At 46.8% G+C, this 24,038-nt stretch overlaps 1 protein-coding gene across 1 annotated transcript in view; it reads left to right on the top strand.

Moving 5' to 3' along the window:
- Positions 1–24,038, top strand: part of LOC127919396 (rho GTPase-activating protein 44-like) — a 119,485-nt gene that overhangs the window by 60,615 nt on the left and 34,832 nt on the right. Inside the window, exons 4-13 of the mRNA XM_052502892.1 lie at positions 1,823–1,899; positions 2,211–2,322; positions 5,348–5,424; positions 5,703–5,814; positions 8,645–8,713; positions 9,455–9,536; positions 9,638–9,669; positions 13,293–13,404; positions 21,818–21,899; positions 23,546–23,626. Coding sequence (XP_052358852.1) covers positions 1,823–1,899; positions 2,211–2,322; positions 5,348–5,424; positions 5,703–5,814; positions 8,645–8,713; positions 9,455–9,536; positions 9,638–9,669; positions 13,293–13,404; positions 21,818–21,899; positions 23,546–23,626 — 836 coding nt within the window. The remainder of the gene's footprint in view (positions 1–1,822; positions 1,900–2,210; positions 2,323–5,347; positions 5,425–5,702; positions 5,815–8,644; positions 8,714–9,454; positions 9,537–9,637; positions 9,670–13,292; positions 13,405–21,817; positions 21,900–23,545; positions 23,627–24,038) is intronic.

Below are 24,038 nucleotides of genomic sequence, written 5' to 3'. Positions count from 1 at the left end.
TCTTGTTTTTTCAATGTGTCAGTGAGTCCTGTCCTATTCAAATAAACCAGGAATAAATAAAAGTACATAATATCCCCATTCACAGTGACAGAGGAACATGTTCTCCTACCTTGTGCGGTGATATGGTATGGTGATATGATATGGTGATATGGTGATATGATATGATATGGTGATATGATATGATATGGTGATATGGTGATATGATATGATATGGTGATATGATATGATATGGTGATATGGTATGGTGATATGATATGATATGGTGATATGATATGATATGGTGATATGATATGATATGGTGATATGGTATGGTGATATGATATGATATGGTGATATGATATGATATGGTGATATGATATGATATGGTGATATGATATGATGGTGATGATATGATATGGTGATATGATATGATATGGTGATATGATGGTATGATGATATGGTATGATATGGTGATATGATATGATATGGTGATATGATATGATATGGTGATATGATATGATATGGTGATATGGTATGATATGGTGATATGATATGATATGGTGATATGGTATGGTGATATGATATGATATGGTGATATGATATGATATGGTGATATGATATGATATGGTGATATGATATGGTATGGTGATATGATATGATATGGTGATATGATATGATATGGTGATATGATATGATATGGTGATATGGTATGGTGATATGGTATGGTGATATGGTATGGTGATATGGTGATATGGTATGATGATATGATATGGTGATATGATATGGTATGGTGATATGGTATGGTGATATGGTATGGTGATATGGTGATATGGTGTGGTGATATGATATGGTATAGTGATTTGATATGGTATGGTGTGGTGATATGGTGATATGGTATGGTGATATGGTATGGTGATATGATATGGTGATATGGTATGGTGATATGATATGATATGGTGATATGATATGGTATGGTGATATGGTATGGTGATATGGTATGGTGATATGGTATGGTGATATGGTATGGTGATATGGTATGGTGATATGATATGGTGTGGTGATATGGTGATATGATATGGTATGGTGATATGGTATGGTATGGTATGATATGGTATGGTGATATGGTATGGTGATATGATATGGTATGGTGATATGATATGGTATGGTGATATGGTATGGTGATATGGTATGGTGATATGATATGGTGTGGTGATATGGTATGGTGATATGATATGGTGATATGGTATGGTGATATGGTATGGTGTGGTGATATGATATGGTGATATGATATGGTGATATGGTATGGTATGGTATGGTGATATGATATGGTGATATGATATGGTGTGGTGATATGATATGGTATGGTGATATGGTATGGTGATATGATATGGTGATATGATATGGTATGGTGATATGGTATGGTGATATGGTATGGTGATATGGTATGGTGATATGGTATGGTGATATGGTATGGTGATATGATATGGTATGGTGGTATGGTGATATGGTATGGTGATATGATATGGTGATATGGTATGGTGATATGGTATGGTGATATGGTATGGTGATATGGTATGGTGATATGGTATGGTGATATGGTGATATGGTATGGTGATATGGTATGGTGATATGGTATGGTGATATGGTGTGGTGATATGGTATGGTGATATGATATGGTATGGTGATATGGTGTGGTGATATGGTATGGTGATATGGTATGGTGATATGATATGGTATGGTGATATGGTGTGGTGATATGATATGGTATGTGATATGGTATGGTGATATGATATGGTGGTATGGTATGAAATACCGTATGTTAATTCTTGCTGTCTTGTATCAGAAAAAGCTTCCACTAACCATCCTGGCACAATGTATGGTAGAAGGAGCTGCTGTGTTGGGGGACGACTCTCTACTAGGGTGAGTCCCTGTATACGCACGCACTCACTCACTCACTCACTCACTCACTCACTCACTCACCTTTTTTTAATGTTGATTCTGCCATAATTCCACTCTGTCCTCTTTGACCCTGTTCTCTATTTGATGCATTCTGATTAGCTGAAGCCGGGTCCTAGCTGACGTGATTGGCTATGGCTGCGTCCTATCTGACGCTGTGATTGCTTGTGGCCGGGTCCTAGCTGATGTTATGATTGACTGGGACCTAGCTGACATTGTGATTGGCTGTGGCAGGGATCCATCTGATGTTTTGATTGGCTCTGTTCCCCTAACAGGAAGATGCTGAACCTGTGTGGGGAGACAGAGGAGAAGCTGGCCCAGGAACTGATTCAGTTTGAGTTCCAGATAGAGAAAGATGTGGTGGAGCCTCTCTATGAGCTGGCTGAGGTGAGTCCTACTGTCACTATGATGAGGTGAGTCCTACTGTCACTATGATGAGGTGAGTCCTACTGTCACTATGATGAGGTGAGTCCTACTGTCACTATGATGAGGTGAGTCCTACTGTCACTATGATGAGGTGAGTCCTACTGTCACTATGATGAGGTGAGTCCTACTGTCACTATGATGAGGTGAGTCCTACTGTCACTATGATGAGGTGAGTCCTACTGTCACTATGATGAGGTGAGTCCTACTGTCACTATGACAAGGTGAGTCCTACTATCACTATGATGAGGTGAGTCCTACTGTCACTATGATGAGGTGAGTCCTACTGTCACTATGATGAGGTGAGTCCTACTGTCACTATGATGAGGTGAGTCCTACTGTCACTATGATGAGGTGAGTCCTACTGTCACTATGATGAGGTGAGTCCTACTGTCACTATGAGGTGAGTCCTACTGTCTCTATGATGAGGTGAGTCCTACTGTCACTATGATGAGGTGAGTCCTACTGTCACTATGATGAGGTGAGTCCTACTGTCACTATGATGAGGTGAGTCCTACTGTCCCTATGATGAGGTGAGTCCTACTGTCCCTATGATGAGGTGAGTCCTACTGTCACTATGATGAGGTGAGTCCTACTGTCCCTATGATGAGGTGAGTCCTACTGTCACTATGATGAGGTGAGTCCTACTGTCACTATGATGAGGTGAGTCCTACTGTCACTATGACAAGGTGAGTCCTACTGTCACTATGAGGTGAGGTCTTGTCACTATGATGAGGTGAGTCCTAGTCACTATGATCCTACTGTCACTATGATGAGGTGAGTCCTACTGTCCCTATGATGAGGTGAGTCCTACTGTCACTATGATGAGGTGAGTCCTACTGTCCCTATGATGAGGTGAGTCCTACTGTCACTATGATGAGGTGAGTCCTACTGTCACTATGATGAGGTGAGTCCTACTGTCACTATGATGAGGTGAGTCCTACTGTCACCTACTGTCCCTATGATGAGGTGAGTCCTACTGTCACTATGATGAGGTGAGTCCTACTGTCACTATGATGAGGTGAGTCCTACTGTCACTATGATGAGGTGAGTCCTACTGTCCCTATGATGAGGTGAGTCCTACTGTCACTATGATGAGGTGAGTCCTACTGTCACTATGATGAGGTGAGTCCTACTGTCCCTATGATGAGGTGAGTCCTACTGTCCCTATGATGAGGTGAGTCCTACTGTCACTATGATGAGGTGAGTCCTACTGTCCCTATGATGAGGTGAGTCCTACTGTCTCTATGATGAGGTGAGTCCTACTGTCACTATGATGAGGTGAGTCCTACTGTCACTATGACAAGGTGAGTCCTACTGTCTCTATGATGAGGTGAGTCCTACTGTCACTATGATGAGGTGAGTCCTACTGTCACTATGATGAGGTGAGTCCTACTGTCATGATGAGGTGAGTCCTACTGTCTATGATGAGGTATGATGAGGTGAGTCCTACTGTCACTATGATGAGGTGAGTCCTACTGTCACTATGAGTCCTACTGTCACTATGATGAGGTGAGTCCTACTGTCTCTATGAGGTGAGTCCTACTGTCACTATGATGAGGTGAGTCCTACTGTCACTATGAGGTGAGTCCTACTGTCACTATGAGGTGAGTCCTACTGTCACTATGATGAGGTGAGTCCTACTGTCACTATGATGAGTCTTACTGTCTCTATGATGAGGTGAGTCCTACTGTCACTATGATGAGGTGAGTCCTACTGTCTCTATGATGAGGTGAGTCCTACTGTCCCTATGATGAGGTGAGTCCTACTGTCCCTATGATGAGGTGAGTCCTACTGTCCCTATGATGAGGTGAGTCCTACTGTCTCTATGATGAGGTGAGTCCTACTGTCACTATGATGAGGTGAGTCCTACTGTCACTATGATGAGGTGAGTCCTACTGTCTCTATGAGGTGAGTCCTACTGTCCCTATGATGAGGTGAGTCCTACTGTCACTATGATGAGGTGAGTCCTACTGTCACTATGAGGTGAGTCCTACTGTCACTATGAGGTGAGTCTTACTGTCTCTATGATGAGGTGAGTCCTACTGTCACTATGATGAGGTGAGTCCTACTGTCTCTATGATGAGGTGAGTCCTACTGTCCCTATGATGAGGTGAGTCCTACTGTCCCTATGATGAGGTGAGTCCTACTGTCTCTATGAGGTGAGTCCTACTGTCCCTATGATGAGGTGAGTCCTACTGTCCCTATGATGAGGTGAGTCCTACTGTCCCTATGATGAGGTGAGTCCTACTGTCTCTATGATGAGGTGAGTCCTACTGTCACTATGATGAGGTGAGTCCTACTGTCACTATGACAAGGTGAGTCCTACTATCACTATGATGAGGTGAGTCCTACTGTCACTATGACAAGGTGAGTCCTACTGTCACTATGAGGTGAGTCCTACTGTATCTATGATGAGGTGAGTCCTACTGTCACTATGATGAGGTGAGTCCTACTGTCACTATGATGAGGTGAGTCCTACTGTCCCTATGATGAGGTGAGTCCTACTGTCCCTATGATGAGGTGAGTCCTACTGTCACTATGAGGTGAGTCCTACTGTCTCTATGATGAGGTGAGTCCTACTGTCTCTATGAGGTGAGTCCTACTGTCACTATGATGAGGTGAGTCCTACTGCCTCTATGATGAGGTGAGTCCTACTGTCTCTATGAGGTGAGTCCTACTGTCACTATGATGAGGTGAGTCCTACTATCTCTATGATGAGGTGAGTCCTACTGTCCCTAGCCATACATTATTTGAAGTTATAATTGTTATAATTGTCTGTCCAGAGGCTGCCCACAACATTCACAATTACTATCTCTGACTGAACGTAATCGTTAAGACACAATGTCAGGATGTTCATTATTGTCTATTAACTTCAGTGTGGTGGAATATTCCTCCCCAATGTCCACTCCCAGATAACTAGTAGATAACTGATTATAGTGGATATACATTATAGAGGAGGGTTGATGTGTTCCCTGTCTCATCCCAGGTGGACATTCCCAACATCCAGAAACAGAGGAAACATTTAGCCAAGCTGGTCCTGGACATGGACTCTGCTCGCACACGGTGAGGGATGGACTGTTAACAGGCTGGGACCTGATGCTCTCTTCACTCTTCACATGCTCACGTTTAGAATAATGCTTAGACCGGCATGTTCCTTCCCTCATTGTGTGTGTCTCAAATCGCACCCTAATCCCTATGTAGTGTGCACTACTGGTCAGAAGTAGTGCACTATATAGCGTGGAATAGGATGCCTTTTGGGATGCTGTCTGTGTGTGTTGGTGTTCCATCCCTCCTCCTAAACTCTTCTTCTGTCTCCTCCTTAAACCTGTAGGTTTCACCAGTCAAGGTTACAAGTCCTCCAGTCACCCGAGCAACCTGCAGGCGGGCGGGGCCAAGGGGGAGGCCCTCAGAGAGGAGATGGAAGAGGCAGCCAATAGGATGGAGATCTGCAGGGTGAGTCACAGGGTTCTAGAGGTTCAGGCTCCTCCTCCTTCACCTACTGTATTCCACTGACCTCCCCCACACCATGAAACTGTATTAAGGCCACTACAAGGTTACAGACTGTATTAACTAACCACTACAAGGTTACAGGCTGTATTAACCACTGTATTACAAGGTTACAGACTGTATTAACCACTACAAGGTTACAGGCTGTATTAACCACTACAAGGTTACAGGCTGTATTAACCACTACAAGGTTACAGACTGTATTAACCACTACAAGGTTACAGACTGTATTAACCACTACAAGGTTACAGACTGTATTAACCACTACAAGGTTACAGACTGTATTAACCACTACAAGGTTACAGGCTGTATTAACCACTACAAGGTTACAGGCTGTATTAACCACTACAAGGTTACAGACTGTATTAACCACTACAAGGTTACAGGCTGTATTAAGGTTACAGACTGTATTAACCACTACAAGGTTACAGACTGTATTAACCACTACAAGGTTACAGACTGTATTAAGGTTACAGGCTGTATTAACCACTACAAGGTTACAGACTGTATTAACCACTACAAGGTTACAGGCTGTATTAACCACTACAAGGTTATAGACTGTATTAACCACTACAAGGTTACAGGCTGTATTAACCACTACAATGTTACAGACTGTATTAACCACTACAAGGTTACAGACTGTATTAACCACTACAAGGTTACAGACTGTATTAACCACTACAAGGTTACAGGCTGTATTAACCACTACAAGGCTACAGGCTGTATTAAGGTTACAGACTGTATTAAGGTTACAGACTGTATTAACCACTACACTGTTACAGACTGTATTAACCACTACAAGGTTATAGACTGTATTAACCACTACAAGGTTACAGACTGTATTAACCACTACAAGGTTACAGACTGTATTAAGGTTACAGACTGTATTAACCACTACAAGGTTACAGACTGTATTAACCACTACAAGGTTACAGACTGTATTAAGGTTACAGGCTGTATTAACCACTACAAGGTTACAGACTGTATTAAGGTTACAGGCTGTATTAACCACTACACGGTTACAGACTGTATTAACCACTACAAGGTTACAGACTGTATTAAGGTTATAGACTGTATTAACCACTAAAAGGTTATAGACTGTATTAACCATCTACAAGGTTACAGACTGTATTAAGGTTACAGGCTGTATTAACCACAAGGTTACAGGCAAGGTTACAGGCTGTATTAACCACTACAAGGTTACAGACTGTATTAACCACTACAAGGTTACAGACTGTATTAAGGTTACAGGCTGTATTAACCACTACAAGGTTACAGGCTGTATTAACCACTACAAGGTTACAGACTGTATTAACCACTACAAGGTTATAGACTGTATTAACCACTACAAGGTTACAGGCTGTATTAACCACTACAAGGTTACAGACTGTATTAACCACTACAAGGTTATAGACTGTATTAACCACTACAAGGTTACAGGCTGTATTAACCACTACAAGGTTACAGGCTGTATTAACCACTACAAGGTTACAGGCTGTATTAACCACTACAAGGTTATAGACTGTATTAACCACTACAAGGTTACAGGCTGTATTAACCACCTCAAGGTTACAGACTGTATTAACCACTACAAGGTTACAGACTGTATTAACCACTACAAGGTTACAGGTTACAGGCTGTATTAACCACTACAAGGTTACAGGCTGTATTAAGGTTACAGACTGTATCAAGGTTACAGACTGTATTAACCACTACAAGGTTACAGGCTGTATTAACCACTACAAGGTTACAGGCTGTATTAAGGTTACAGACTGTATTAAGGTTACAGACTGTATTAACCACTACAAGGTTACAGACTGTATTAAACACTACAAGGTTACAGGCTGTATTAAGGTTACAGACTGTATTAACCACTACAAGGTTACAGACTGTATTAAGGTTACAGACTGTATTAACCACTACACGGTTACAGACTGTATTAGGTTACAGACTGTATTAAGGTTACAGACTGTATTAACCACTACACGGTTACAGACTGTATTAACCACTACAAGGTTACAGACTGTATTAACCACTATTACAGGCTGTATTAACACTACAAGGTTACAGGCTGTATTAACCACTACAAGGTTACAGACTGTATTAACCACAGACTGTACAAGGTTACAGGCTGTATTAACCACTACAAGGTTACAGACTGTATTAACCACTTCAAGGTTACAGACTGTATTAACCACTACACGGTTACAGACTGTATTAAGGTTACAGACTGTATTAACCACTACACGGTTACAGACTGTATTACTTACAGACTGTATTAACCACTACAAGGTTACAGACTGTATTAACCACTACAAGGTTACAGGCTGTATTAACCACTGTATTAACCACTACAAGGTTACAGACTGTATTAAGGTTACAGGCTGTATTAACCACTACACGGTTACAGACTGTATTAACCACTACAAGGTTACAGACTGTATTAAGGTTATAGACTGTATTAAGGTTACAGACTGTATTAACCACTACAAGGTTACAGGCTGTATTAACCACTACAAGGTTACAGGCTGTATTAAGGTTACAGACTGTATTAACCACTACAAGGTTACAGACTGTATTAACCACTACAAGGTTACAGGCTGTATTAACCACTACAAGGTTACAGACTGTATTAAGGTTACAGACTGTATTAACCACTACAAGGTTACAGGCTGTATTAACCACTACAAGGTTACAGACTCTATTTAGGTTACAGGCTGTATTAAGTTTAAAGGTTGCAATAAGGTTAAAGGTCATTTTTTATTCTCTTTTCCAGGATCAACTATCAGCGGATATGTATAATTTTGTGGCCAAAGAAATAGACTATGCAAACTACTTTCAGACGGTCAGTACGTTTTCTGTATCATTGCATTGCCCTTCAGATGACATTGACTCCTTTTACAGTCAAATAGCTGAGCGGCTGTTTAAACCTCACCTTTTACCCCTCTGTCCCTTTGTGTCTCTCTGTCCTTCTGTCACCCTCTGTCCCTCTGTCTCCCTCTCTGTCCCTGTGTCTCTGTCCCCCTCTCTGTCCCTCTGTGTCTCTCTGTCCTTCTGTCACCCTCTGTCCCTCTGTCTCCCTCTCTGTCCCTGTGTCTCTGTCCCCTCTCTGTCCCTCTGTGTCTCTCTGTCCTTCTGTCACCCTCTGTCCCTCTGTCTCCCTCTCTGTCCCTGTGTCTCTGTCCCCCTCTCTGTCCTTCTATGTCTCTCTGTCCCTCTGTCTCCCTCTCTGTCCCTGTGTCTCTGTTCCCCTCTCTGTCCCTGTGTCTCTGTCCCCCTCTCTGTCCCTGTGTCTCTGTCCCCCTCTCTGTCCCCCTCTCTGTCCTTCTGAGTCTCTCGGTCTCCCTCTGTTTCCTTACGTGTCTCTCTGTCTCCCTCTGTTTCCTTACGTGTCTCACTGGCCCCCTCTCTGTCCCTTTGTCTCTGTCCCCCTCTCTGTCCCTGTGTCTCTGTCCCCCTCTCTGTCCCTGTGTCTCTGTCTCCCTCTCTGTCCCTGTGTCTCTGTCCCTGTGTCTCTGTCCCTGTGTCTTGTGTCCCCCTCTCTGTCCCCGTCTCTGTCCCTGTGTCTCTGTGTGTCTCCCTGTAGCTCATAGAGATCCAGGCAGAATATCACAGGAAGTCTCTAGAGATCCTCCAGAGTGTCCTGCCCACCATTAAGGCTCACCAGGGTGAGTAATGTGTGTGTGAGAGAGAGAGAGCTCGTCCATGCCTGCACATGTACACATGCCTCGTGTGTCTAACTGTTGTATAATGTGTTGTCCTGCCACAGAGGCGTGGGTGGAGAAGCCTTCGCTTACACAAGTTTCCCAGACCCAGGAACACCTGACTACTCAGTATCAGACCCAGATTTTATTTTTAAGACTTTATTTAACTAGTCCCCAGACCCAGATGAAGCCTGTGTCTTACAATGCTTCCCAGACCCAGATGAAGCCTGCAGGAAGGTTTAGGAAAAGATGAAGCCTGCTTTACACTAAGTTTCCCAGACCCAGATGAAGCCTACTTAACACTAAGTTTCCCAGACCCAGATGAAGCCTACTTAACACTACTAAGTTTCCCAGACCCAGATGAAGCCTACTTAACAATACATTTCCCAGACCCAGATGAAGCCTACTTAACACTAAGTTTCCCAGACCCAGATGAAGCCTACTTAACACTACTAAGTTTCCCAGACCCAGATGAAGCCTACTTAACACTAACTTTCCCAGACCCAGATGAAGCCTACTTAACACTAAGTTTCCCAGACCCAGATGAAGCCTACTTAACACTAAGTTTCCCAGACCCAGATGAAGCCTACTTAACACTACTAAGTTTCCCAGACCCAGATGAAGCCTACTTAACACTAAGTTTCCCAGACCCAGATGAAGCCTACTTAACAATAAATTTCCCAGACCCAGATGAAGCCTAGCACTACTAAGTTTCCCAGACCCAGATGAAGCCTAATTAACTAAAGTTTCCCAGACCCAGATGAAGCCTAATTAACACTACTAAGTTTCCCAGACCCAGATAAAGCCTACTTAACACTACTAAGTTTCCCAGACCCAGATGAAGCCTACTTAACACTAAGTTTCCCAGACCCAGATGAAGCATTAATACTAAGTTTCCCAGACCCAGATGAAGCCTAATTAACACTACTAAACATTCCCAGACAGATGAAGCCTTTAGGACACTACTAGAGAGTGTTTATTGTAGACAAAGTTACAGTATGTACTAGATTTATATTTCACTATTTATCTCTATGATGACCCTGTTCAGACCCCTGTCTTCCTGACTCCCTGTCAGATGAAGCTGTTAGGGGTCTGTTTCAGACCCAGTGACCTCCTGTCTTCCTGACTCCCTGTCTTCCTGACTCCCTGTCTTCCTGACTTCCTGTCTTCCTGACTCCCTGTGAAGTGTTAACACTCTGTTTCAGACCCTGATGACTCCTGTCTTCCTGACTCCCTGTCTTCCTGACTCCCTGTGTGTCCTGGGGTCTGTTCCTGACTTCCTGACTCCCTGTCTTCCTGACTCCCTGTCTCCTGACTCCCTGTCTCCCTGACTCCCTGTCTTCCTGACTCCCTGTCTTCCTGACTCCCTGTCTCCCTGACTCCCTGTCTTCCTGACTCCCTGTCTTCCTGACTCCCTGTCTTCCTGACTCCCTGTCTTCCTGACTCCCTGTCTTCCTGACTCCCTGTCTTCCTGACTCCCTGTCTTCCTGACTCCATGTCTCCCTGACTCCCTGTCTTCCTGACTCCCTGTCTTCCTGACTCCCTGTCTCCCTGACTCCCTGTCTTCCTGACTCCCTGTCTTCCTGACTCCCTGTCTTCCTGACTCCCTGTCTTCCTGACTCCCTGTCTTCCTGACTCCCTGTCTTCCTGACTCCCTGTCTCCCTGTCTTCCTGACTCCCTGTCTTCCTGACTCCCTGTCTTCCTGACTCCCTGTCTTCCTGACTCCCTGTCTTCCTGACTCCCTGTCTTCCTGACTCCCTGTCTTCCTGACTCCCTGTCTCCCTGACTCCCTGTCTTCCTGACTCCCTGTCTTCCTGACTCCCTGTCTTCCTGACTCCCTGACTCCCTGTCTTCTTGACTCCCTGTCTTCTTGACTCCCTGTCTGTGGGGTCTGTTCAGAGTGACTCCCTGTCTTCTTGACTCCCTGTGTGTGGGTCCCTGTCTCAGAGTGACTCCCTCTCTTCCTGACTCCCTGTCTTCCTGACTCCCTGACTCCCTGTCTTCCTGACTCCCTGTCTTCCTGACTCCCTGTCTTCCTGACCCCCTGTCTCCCTGTCTTCCTGTCTTCCTGACTCCCTGTCTTCCTGACTCCCTGTCTTCCTGACTCCCTGTCTTCCTGACTCCCTGTCTTCCTGACTCCCTGTCTTCCTGACTCCCTGTCTTCCTGACTCCCTGTCTGTGGGGTCTGTTCTGAGTGACTCCCTCTCTTCCTGACTCCCTGTCTTCCTGACTCCCTGACTCCCTGTCTTCCTGACTCCCTGTCTTCCTGACTCCCTGTCTTCCTGACTCCCTGTCTTCCTGACTCCCTGTCTTCCTGTCTTCCTGACTCCCTGTCTTCCTGACTCCCTGTCTTCCTGACTCCCTGTCTTCCTGACTTCCTGACTCCCTGTCTTCCTGACTCCTGTCTTCCTGACTCCCTGTCTTCCCTGACTCCCTTCCTTCCTGACTCCCTGTCTTCCTGACTCCCTGTCTTCCTGACTTCCTGTCTTCCTGACTTCCTGTCTTCCTGACTCCTGTCTTCCTGACTCCCTGTCTTCTGTTCAGAGTGACTCCCTGTCTTCCTGTCTTCCTGACTCCCTGTCTTCCTGACTCCCTGTGTGTGTGTCTGTTCAGAGTGACTCCCTGTCTTCCTGACTCCCTGTCTTCCTGACTCCCTGTCTTCCTGACTCCCTGTCTTCCTGACTCCTGTCTTCCTGACTCCCTGTCTTCCTGACTGACTCCTGTCTTCCTGACTCCCTGTCTTCCTGTCTTCCTGTCTCCCTGTCTTCCTGACTCCTGTCTTCCTGACTCCCTGTGTTCCCTGTCTTCCAGAGTGACTCCCTGTCTTCCTGACTCCCTGTCTTCCTGACTTCCTGTCTTCCTGACTCCCTGTCTTCCTGACTCCCTGTCTTCCTGACTCCCTGTCTTCCTGACTCCCTGTCTGACTCCCTGTCTTCCTGACTCCCTGTCTTCCTGACTCCCTGACTTCCTGTCTTCCTGACTTCCCTGTCTTCCTGACTTCCTGTCTTCCTGTCTTCCTGTCTTCCTGACTTCCTGTCTTCCTGACTCCCTGTCTTCCTGACTCCCTGACTCCCTGTCTTCCTGACTCCCTGTCTTCCTGACTCCCTGTCTTCCTGACTCCCTGTCTTCCTGACCCCCTGACTCCCTGTCTTCCTGACTCCCTGTCTTCCTGACTCCCTGTCTTCCTGACTCCCTGTCTTCCTGACTCCCTGTCTTCCTGACTCCCTGTCTCCCTGACTTCCTGTCTTCCTGACTCCCTGTCTTCCTGTCTTCCTGACTTCCTGTCTTCCTGACTCCCTGTCTTCCTGACTTCCTGTCTTCCTGACTCCCTGTGTGTGTAGTGTCTGTTCAGAGTGACTCCCTGACTCCCTGACTCCCTGTGTGTGTAGTGTCTGTTCAGAGTGACTCCCTGACTCCCTGACTCCCTGTCTTCCTGTCTTCCTGACTCCCTGTGTGTGTAGTGTCTGTTCAGAGTGACTCCCTGTCTTCCTGACTGTGTCTTCCTGACTCCCTGTGTTTGCTGAGTGTGGGGTCCCTGACTCCCTGTCTTCCTGACTTCCTGTCTTCCTGACTCCCTGTGTGTGTAGTGTCTGTTCAGAGTGACTCCCTGACTCCCTGTCTTCCTGACTTCCTGTCTTCCTGACAGGGGCCCCATGGGACGGAGGGGTTATGGTATGGTGTTTGCTGATGTCAACGTTCCTGACTCCCTGTGTGTGTAGGGTCTGTTCAGAGTTGCTCCCTCGGCCTCCAAGCTGAAGAAGCTGAAGGCCTCCCTGGACTGTGGTGTTATGGACGTACAGGAGTATTCAGCTGACCCCCACGCCATCGCAGGTTGCCTTACACACCCACACACACAGACAGACACACCCACCCACACACCCACCCACACACAGTATATGAAAACACTTAAATACACTCCCATGCATAGTATTTGAAATAGGTATTCAAAAATACCCTCAAATATAATTTGATAGACTATTTCGTTTTTACAAATAACCATTAAAATACTCAACATTTAAAAAAAGTATTTAAAATACTACAGTGTACAGATAAATAAATGCATCATGTAAAGTGTTGGTCCCATGTTTCATGAGCTGAAATAAAAGATCCCAGAAATGTTCTACACGCACAAAAAACATATTTTTCTCAAATTAGTGAACATTTCTCCTTTGTCAAGATAATCCATCCACCTGACAGGTGTGGCGTATAATGAAGATTATTAAACAGCATGATCGTTACACAGGTGCACCTTGTGCTGGGAGCAATAAAAGGCCACTCTAAAATGTGCAGTTTTGTAACACAACACAATGCCACAGATGTCTCAAATTTCGAGTGAGTGTGCAGTTGGCATGCTAACTGCAGGAATGTCCACCAGAGAATTGAATGTTAGTTTCTTTACTGATGTCATTGTGAACAGAGGTCCCTCCAATAGCGTTTTAGATGTCAACGTTGGAAAGATGTCCCCATGGTGACCAGGAGGGGTTATGGTATGGTGTTTGCTGATGTCAACGTTGTGAACAGAGGTCCCCATGGTGACGGAGGGGTTATGGTATGGTGTTTGCTGATGTCAACGTTGTGAACAGAGGTCCCCATGGTGACGGAGGGGTTATGGTATGGTGTTTGCTGATGTCAACGTTGTGAACAGAGGTCCCCATGGTGGGAGGGGTTATGGTATGGTGTTTGCTGATGTCAACGTTGTGAACAGAGGTCCCCATGGTGACGGAGGGGTTATGGTATGGTGTTTGCTGATGTCAACGTTGTGAACAAGAACAGTAGGTCCCCATGGTGACGGAGGTCCCCATGGTGACGGTGGGGTTATGGTATGGTGTTTACTGATGTCAACGTTGTGAACAGAGGTCCCCATGGTGACGGAGGGGTTATGGTATGGTGTTTGCTGATGTCAACGTTGTGAACAGAGGTCCCCATGGTGACGGAGGGGTTATGGTATGGTGTTTGGTATGGTGTTTGCTGATGTCAACGTTGTGAACAGAGGTCCCCATGGTGACGGTGGGGTTATGGTATGGGCAGACATTAGCTACGGACAACGAACACAATTGCATTTTACCCATAGCAATTTGAATGTACAGGGATACCGTGACAAGATCCTGAGGCCCATTGTCGTGCCATTCATCCAACCACCATCACCTCATGTTTCAGCATGATAATGCACAGCCCCATGTTGCAAGGATCTGTACAAAATGTCCCAGTTCTTCCATGGCCTGAGTACTGACATGTACTGAAAATGTACCCATCTGTACACAATTCTGACATGTCCCAGTTCTTCCATGGCCTGAGTACTAACCAGACATGTCACCCACTGAGTACCCCACTGAGTACCCACATGTCACCCACTGAGTACTAACCAGACATGTCACCCACTGAGTACCCACTGAGTACCCACATGTCACCCACTGAGTACCCACTGAGTACTAACCAGACATGTCACCCACTGAACCCACTGTTTACTAACCAGACATGTCACCCACTGAACATGTTTGTACCCATGAGTCTACGACAGTCACCCACTGAGTACCCACTGTTCTAGACATTCACCCACTGACAATATCCAGCAACTTTGCAACAGCCATTGAAGAGAAGTGGGACAATATTCCACAGGGCACAACCAACAGCCTGATCAACTCTATGTGAAGGAGATGTGTCGCAATGCATGAGGCAAATGGTCCCACCAGATACTGACTGGTTTTCTGATCCGCTCCCCCAAGGTATCTGTGACCAACAGATGCATATCTGTATTCCCAGTCATGTGACATCCACAGATTAGGGCCTAATGAATGTATTTAAATTGACTGATTTCCCCATATTAACTGTAACTCAGTAAAATCTTTGAAATGATTGCAGGTTACGTTTATATTTTTGTTCAGTATAGATATTTAAATACACAGGTATTTGAACCCAGGTCTGACACGCACACGCACACACCATCGCAGATGAATTCACACCCCTGCACACCCCTCTTACCTCTCTCTCTCTCTCTCTCTCTCTGGCTCAGGCTCTGGTCTCCATAACAACGAGCCTTTAGCGAGCTCCATTGTCTATATATAACCATTAGATATAACTCTGCTTCCAGGAGATTCTCGCCTCCAGAAATACATACATCCATGTTCAGGTCAACACAATCAACGCTTCTTGTGTTTGTGGAAGACTGTTGTCTTTCACACCTTGTTGCCTATTTCCTTTACACCTTGTTGCCTATTTCCTTTACACCTTGTTGCCTATTTCACTTGTTGCCTATTTCCTTTACACCTTGTTGCCTATTTCCTTTACACCTTGTTGCCTATTTCCTTGTTGCCTATTTCCTTTACACCTTGTTGCCTATTTCCAGTACACCTTGTTGCCTATTTCCTTGCCTTCATATTTATTTCCTAACATCCTCCTCCAGTAGTGAGCTGGTTTGTGTCCCAAATGACATCATATTCCCTATTTAGTGCAGTCTACTGTTGACCAGGACCCATATGTTTCTGGTCAAAAGTAGTGCACTATATAGGGAATAGGGGACCCTGGTCAAAATTAGTGCCTATATAGGGAACAGGGGCTTTCACTGGTCTAAAGTAGTGCTGCTAGGCATAGGGAATAGGGGCCATGGTTGCCTATGCCAGGCACACTAGGGCCAGGCACACTGGTGACCCATGGTCATGGCCCACATAGGGAATAGGGACGGTCATCAGGCACACTGCTTTGAGAGGCTGGTCATGGCCCACATCAAGGCCGGCATGCCAGGCACACTGGTGAGAGGCTGGTCATGGCCCACATCAAGGCCGGCATGCCAGGCACACTGGTGAGAGGCTGGTCATGGCCCACATCAAGGCATGCCAGGCACACTGGACCCAGTCCAGTTTGAATAGCGCTCCAACAGAACCGAGGAAGATGCCATTTCCATCACTATTCACGCGGCCGTAACACATCTGGACAAGAGGAACACCTGTGTGAGAATGCTGTTCCTTAACTACAGTTCAGCATTCAACACTATTGTTCCCTCCGAGCTCGACACCAAGCTCAGAGCGTCCTCAGTCCTCTGCTGTACTTCCTGTTCACCCACGACCGCGTGGCTTTGCAAGACACCACCTTCATCTAGTTTGCTGACGGCACAGCGGCTGTAGGCCTGATAACCAACAACGATGAGTCAGCCAATAGGGAGGAGCTAAGTGAACTGACATTATGGTGCCAGGACAACACCCTCCACATCAGCAAAACAAATGAGTTGATTGTTGAACTTCAGGAAGTAGAGGAGGGAACCAGCTCCGATCCACATCGACAGGACTGTACATGGAGGGAACCAGCTCCGGATCCACATCGACAGGACTGTAGTGGAGGGGTTCCAGCTCCGATTCACATCGGGACTGTAGTGGAGGGAACCAGCTCCCCCATCAGAGGACTCCACATCGACAGGACTGTAGTGGAGGGAACCAGTTTGAGTTCCTCTGTGTCCCCATCAGATCCACATCGACAGGACTGTAGTGGAGGAACCAGCTGGAGGGATCACAGGACTGTAGTGGAGGGACCAGCCAACCATCCACATCGACAGGACTGTAGTGGAGAGGGTCAGCAGTTTGAGTTCCTCTGTGTCCCCATCAGAGGACTGGACATGGACCAACAACACCACCAGGAAGTAGAGGAGGGAACATGCAGGACTGTAGTGGAGAGGGTCAGCAGTTTGAGTTCCTCTGTGTCCCCATCAGAGGACTGGACATGGACCAACAACACCAGGAAGTAGAGGAGGGAACATGCAGGACTGTAGTGGAGAGGGTCAGCAGTTTGAGTTCCTCTGTGTCCCCATCAGAGGACTGGACATGGACCAACACCACCAGGAAGTTTGAAGTAGAGGAGGGAACATGCAGGACTGTAGTGGAGAGGGTCAGCAGTTTGAGTTCCTCTGTGTCCCCATCAGAGGACTGGACATGGACCAACAACACCACCAGGAAGTAGAGGAGGGAACATGCAGGACTGTAGTGGAGAGGGTCAGCAGTTTGAGTTCACTCTGTGTCCCCATCAGAGGACTGGACATGGACCAACAACACCACCAGGAAGTAGAGGAGGGAACATGCAGGACTGTAGTGGAGAGGGTCAGCAGTTTGAGTTCCTCTGTGTCCCCATCAGAGGACTGGACATGGACCAACACACCACCAGGAAGTAGAGGAGGGAACATGCAGGACTGTAGTGGAGAGGGTCAGCAGTTTGAGTTCCTCTGTGTCCCCATCAGAGGACTGGACATGGACCAACACCACCAGGAAGTAGAGGAGGGAACATGCAGGACTGTAGTGGAGAGGGTCAGCAGTTTGAGTTCCTCTGTGTCCCCATCAGAGGACTGGACATGGACCAACACCCACCAGGAAGTAGAGGAGGGAACATGCAGGACTGTAGTGGAGAGGGTCAGCAGTTTGAGTTCCTCTGTGTCCCCATCAGAGGACTGGACATGGACCAACACCACCAGGAAGTAGAGGAGGGAACATGCAGGACTGTAGTGGAGAGGGTCAGCAGTTTGAGTTCCTCTGTGTCCCCATCAGAGGACTGGACTGGGGACCAACTGGACCCAACACCACCAGGAAGTAGAGGAGGGAACATGCAGGACTGTAGTGGAGAGGGTCAGCAGTTTGAGTTCCTCTGTGTCCCATCAGAGGACTGGACATGGACCAACACCACCAGGAAGTAGAGGAGGGAACATGCAGGACTGTAGTGGAGAGGGTCAGCAGTTTGAGTTCCTCTGTGTCCCCATCAGAGGACTGGACATGGACCAACACCACCAGGAAGTAGAGGAGGGAACATGCAGGACTGTAGTGGAGAGGGTCAGCAGTTTGAGTTCCTCTGTGTCCCCATCAGAGGACTGGACATGGACCAACAACACCACCAGGAAGTAGAGGAGGGAACATGCAGGACTGTAGTGGAGAGGGTCAGCAGTTTGAGTTCCTCTGTGTCCCCATCAGAGGACTGGACATGGACCAACAACACCACCAGGAAGTAGAGGAGGGAACATGCAGGACTGTAGTGGAGAGGGTCAGCAGTTTGAGTTCCTCTGCGTCCCCATCAGAGGACTGGACATGGACCAACACCACCAGGAAGTAGAGGAGGGAACATGCAGGACTGTAGTGGAGAGGGTCAGCAGTTTGAGTTCCTCTGTGTCCCCATCAGAGGACTGGACATGGACCAACAACACCACCAGGAAGTAGAGGAGGGAACATGCAGGACTGTAGTGGAGAGGGTCAGCAGTTTGAGTTCCTCTGTGTCCCCATCAGAGGACTGGACATGGACCAACAACACCACCAGGAAGTAGAGGAGGGAACATGCAGGACTGTAGTGGAGAGGGTCAGCAGTTTGAGTTCCTCTGTGTCCCCATCAGAGGACTGGACATGGACCAACAACACCACCAGGAAGTAGAGGAGGGAACATGCAGGACTGTAGTGGAGAGGGTCAGCAGTTTGAGTTCCTCTGTGTCCCCATCAGAGGACTGGACATGGACCAACACACCACCAGGAAGTAGAGGAGGGAACATGCAGGACTGTAGTGGAGAGGGTCAGCAGTTTGAGTTCCTCTGTGTCCCCATCAGAGGACTGGACATGGACCCCATCAGAGGACTGGACATGGACCACACCACCAGGAAGTAGAGGAGGGAACATGCAGGACTGTAGTGGAGAGGGTCAGCAGTTTGAGTTCCTCTGTGTCCCCATCAGAGGACTGGACATGGACCAACAACACCACCAGGAAGTAGAGGAGGGAACATGCAGGACTGTAGTGGAGAGGGTCAGCAGTTTGAGTTCCTCTGCGTCCCCATCAGAGGACTGGACATGGACCAACAACACCAGGAAGTAGAGGAGGGAACATGCAGGACTGTAGTGGAGAGGGTCAGCAGTTTGAGTTCCTCTGTGTCCCCATCAGAGGACTGGACATGGACCAACACCACCAGGAAGTAGAGGAGGGAACATGCAGGACTGTAGTGGAGAGGGTCAGCAGTTTGAGTTCCTCTGTGTCCCCATCAGAGGACTGGACATGGACCAACACCACCAGGAAGTAGAGGAGGGAACATGCAGGACTGTAGTGGAGAGGGTCAGCAGTTTGAGTTCCTCTGTGTCCCCATCAGAGGACTGGACATGGACCAACACCACCAGGAAGTAGAGGAGGGAACATGCAGGACTGTAGTGGAGAGGGTCAGGTTTGAGTCATCAGAGGACTGGAGTTTGAGTTCCAGTTTGAGTTCCTCTGTGTCCCCATCAGAGGACTGGACATGGACCAACACCACCAGGAAGTAGAGGAGGGAACATGCAGGACTGTAGTGGAGAGGGTCAGCAGTTTGAGTTCCTCTGTGTCCCCATCAGAGGACTGGACATGGACCAACACCACCAGGAAGTAGAGGAGGGAACATGCAGGACTGTAGTGGAGAGGGTCAGCAGTTTGAGTTCCTCTGTGTCCCCATCAGAGGACTGGACATGGACCAACACCACCAGGAAGTAGAGGAGGGAACATGAGGACTGTAGTGGAGAGGGTCAGCAGTTTGAGTTCCTCTGTGTCCCCATCAGAGGACTGGACATGGACCAACACCACCAGGAAGTAGAGGAGGGAACATGCAGGACTGTAGTGGAGAGGGTCAGCAGTTTGAGTTCCTCTGTGTCCCCATCAGAGGACTGGACATGGACCAACACCACCAGGAAGTAGAGGAGGGAACATGCAGGACTGTAGTGGAGAGGGTCAGCAGTTTGAGTTCCTCTGTGTCCCCATCAGAGGACTGGACATGGACCAACAACACCACCAGGAAGTAGAGGAGGGGGAACATGCAGGATTGTAGTGGAGAGGGTCAGCAGTTTGAGTTCCTCTGTGTCCCCATCAGAGGACTGGACATGGACCAACACCACCAGGAAGTAGAGGAGGGAACATGCAGGACTGTAGTGGAGAGGGTCAGCAGTTTGAGTTCCTCTGTGTCCCCATCAGAGGACTGGACATGGACCAACACCACCCCGGTTGTCAAGAGGCTGCGACTGCGTCTTAACTTCCAAAGGCGGCTGAAGAAATTTGACATGTCACCTTGGGTCCTCTCCAAATACTACTGCTGCACCGTGGAGAGTGTTCTGACCGGCTGCATCACGGCCTGGTACGGGAACGGCTCAGTCCACAACCACAAGGCCCAGTATCATCATCACCGTGCTCCCACCCATCCAGGACATCTACTAGAAACTGCTCTGATTCTCAGCGCATTAGCACACACACACACACACACACACACACACACACACACACACACACACACACACACACACACACACACACACACACACACACACACACACACACACACACACATTTACAGACATACACTCTCACACACACACACACAGACATTTACAGACACACACACACACACACACACACACACACACACACACACACACACACACACACACACACACACACACACACACACACACACACACACACACACACACACACACACACACACACACACACACACACACACACACACACACAAACACATACAATGGTCTATAATATTGGACTACACATTGTTCCTTCCTGTGTTATACTGATGCTAAAATGTCTCTTCTATTCTACTGAGACAGTTACTTCATGTTGGTATTCTTATCATGTATTATTTCTTATTGCTGTTGCATTGTCCAGTAAGGAGCCTGCAAGTAAGCATTTCATTGGACGGTGTACACCAAGGGCATCCCGTACATACCACTAATACAACTTGATAGGTGAAACTGGATTTGGCCCTGGAGTTTAGTTCAGCTGTGGGGCGAGAGGATCACATCCCTTAACATCTCCCAAGTCGTCTGCTTGTGTTTTGCCCAAGACGCTCTCTGTCCTAAAGGCTTCCTTGTAAATGTTGCTGTCCACTTCCTTGAGTAAATCTGAGGGTGGCAGCGTTGTGTGTATTCTCATTAGTATTCTGAACAGCGAAAACCACACCTCCATTAGGCCTAATGAGATTCTCTCTCTCTCTCTCTCTCTCTCTCTCTCTCTCTCTCTCTCTCTCTCTCTCTCTCTCTCTCTCTCTCTCTCTCTCTCTCTCTCTCTCTCTCTCTCTCTCTCTCTCTCTCTCTCTCTCTCTCTCTCTCTCTCTCTCTCTCTCTCTCTCTCTCTCTCTCTCTCTCTCTCTCTCTGCCTCTCTCTCTCTCTCTGCCTCTCTCTCTCTCTCTCTGCCTCTCTCTCTGCCTCTCTCTCTGCCTCCCTCCCTCTCTCCCTCCCCCCTCTCTCTCTCCATCCTTCTCTTCCTCAGGGGCTCTGAAATCATACCTCCGTGAGCTTCCAGAGCCACTGATGACCAGTGAACTTTACGAGGACTGGATTCAGGCGTCAAAGTGAGTAGAGATTCCCTTCATAACCTCAGCATCTCTACCACAGATAACAGATCCCTTCATAACCTCAGCATCTCTACTACAGATAACAGATCCCTACATAACCACAGCATCTCTACTACAGATAACAGATCCCTACATAACCTCAGCATCTCTACCACAGATAACAGATCCCTTCATAACCTCAGCATCTCTACTACAGATAACAGATCCCTTCATAACCTCAGCATCTCTACTACAGATAACAGATCCCTTCATAACCTCAGCATCTCTACTACAGATAACAGATCCCTTCATAACCTCAGCATCTCTACTACAGATAACAGATCCCTTCATAACCTCAGCATCTCTACTACAGATAACAGATCCCTACATAACCTCAGCATCTCTACTACAGATAACAGATCCCTACATAACCTCAGCATCTCTACTACAGATAACAGATCCCTTCATAACCTCAGCATCTCTACTACAGATAACAGATCCCTTTAACCTCAGCATCTCTACTACAGATAACAGATCCCTTCATAACCTCAGCATCTCTACTACAGATAACAGATCCCTACATAACCACAGCATCTCTACTACAGATAACAGATCCCTACATAACCTCAGCATCTCTACCACAGATAACAGATCCCTTTTAGTCATGTTGAAGAGCTGGAGATGACTTTCCTATGTCTATAGGGAGATAACTTTCCTATGTCTATAGGGAGATGACTTTCCTATGTCTATAGGGATAACTGACTTTCCTATGTCTATAGGGAGATGACTTTCCTATGTCTATAGATAACTTTCCTATGTCTATAGGAGATGACTTTCCTATGTCTATAGGGAGATGACTTTCCTATGTCTATAGGGAGATGACTTTCCTATGTCTATAGGGAGATGACTTTCCTATGTCTATAGGAGATAACTTTCCTATGTCTATAGGAGATAACTTTCCTATGTCTATAGGGAGATAACTTTCCTATGTCTATAGGGAGATAACTTTCCTATGTCTATAGGGAGATGACTTTCCTATGTCTATAGGGAGATAACTTTCCTATGTCTATAGGGAGATGACTTTCCTATGTCTATAGGGTTCTGATTACTTTCCTATGTCTATAGGAGATAACTTTCCTATGTCTATAGGGAGATGACTTTGTCTATGTCTTTCTATAGGGAGATAACATGTCTAGGCAGAGCTCCACAGAAGGGAACAAACTGTACCATAATGACAGAACAGACATTGACCATTGTCACAATAATAGACATTGTTAACACAGTGCTTGTCAAGCTCTGATCCGTGGTTCGGCACTGGTCCCTGGGTTCTGGATTACCGGTCCCTCAGATGGTTAGCTGACACCAATTAGCCTCTCAATGACTTTTTTTTTTTTTACCTTTATTTAACAAGGCAAGTCAGTTAAGAAGAAATTCTTAGGAACAGTGGGTTAACTGCCTGTTCAGGGGCAGAACGATAGATTTGTACCTTGTCAACTCGGGGGTTTGAACTTGCAACCTTCCGGTTACTAGTCCAACGCTCTAACCACTAAGCTACCCTGCCGCCATACACTGTAGCCTGCTGGTCTCCCTGGTAGGAAACAACACTGAGAAAAACACTGCCTTGACTACAACACACCCTGTTCACCGTTGTCTTCCCCATCCAGTATTCAGGATATGGACAAGAGACTACAAGCTCTGCTGGCGGCGTGCGAAAAACTACCAACTGACAACTTCAACAACTTCAGGTCAGTACCCATCTCTCCCTCCCTCTCTACAGTCTACATAGACCTACTGCCAGCAGGACCCTCCAGTGAGGATCTGTTTTATATGTTTGGGTTGTTGCCAGGCTGAAGTTTCCTCTAGGTTCAGATCTAGGATCAGCTTCCCCTCCCCCTACTCTGAACCTTAACCATTAGTGGGGGAATTGCAAAACTGACCCAAGGTCAGCGTCTAGGGTCAACTTCAACCTACTAATGTGGTTTAGATTGTGTTTTATCTGGGTGTTAAAGTTCTGAGTCTGTGACACTATGTTTACACAGGCAGAGCAATTCGGATCTTATATCACTAATTGGTCTTTTGACCAATCAGATCAGCTCTGAAAAAGACCTGATGTGATTGGTCAAAAGAACAATTAGTGGAGATCAGAATGGCGCTGCC

The sequence above is a fragment of the Oncorhynchus keta genome, unplaced genomic scaffold (assembly GCF_023373465.1).
Source record: "Oncorhynchus keta strain PuntledgeMale-10-30-2019 unplaced genomic scaffold, Oket_V2 Un_contig_16520_pilon_pilon, whole genome shotgun sequence".
In the NCBI taxonomy this organism is placed as follows: Eukaryota; Metazoa; Chordata; class Actinopteri; order Salmoniformes; family Salmonidae; genus Oncorhynchus; species Oncorhynchus keta.
The sequence above is the reverse complement of the archived record's forward strand: the minus strand, read 5'-3'. Positions and strand labels throughout refer to the sequence as shown.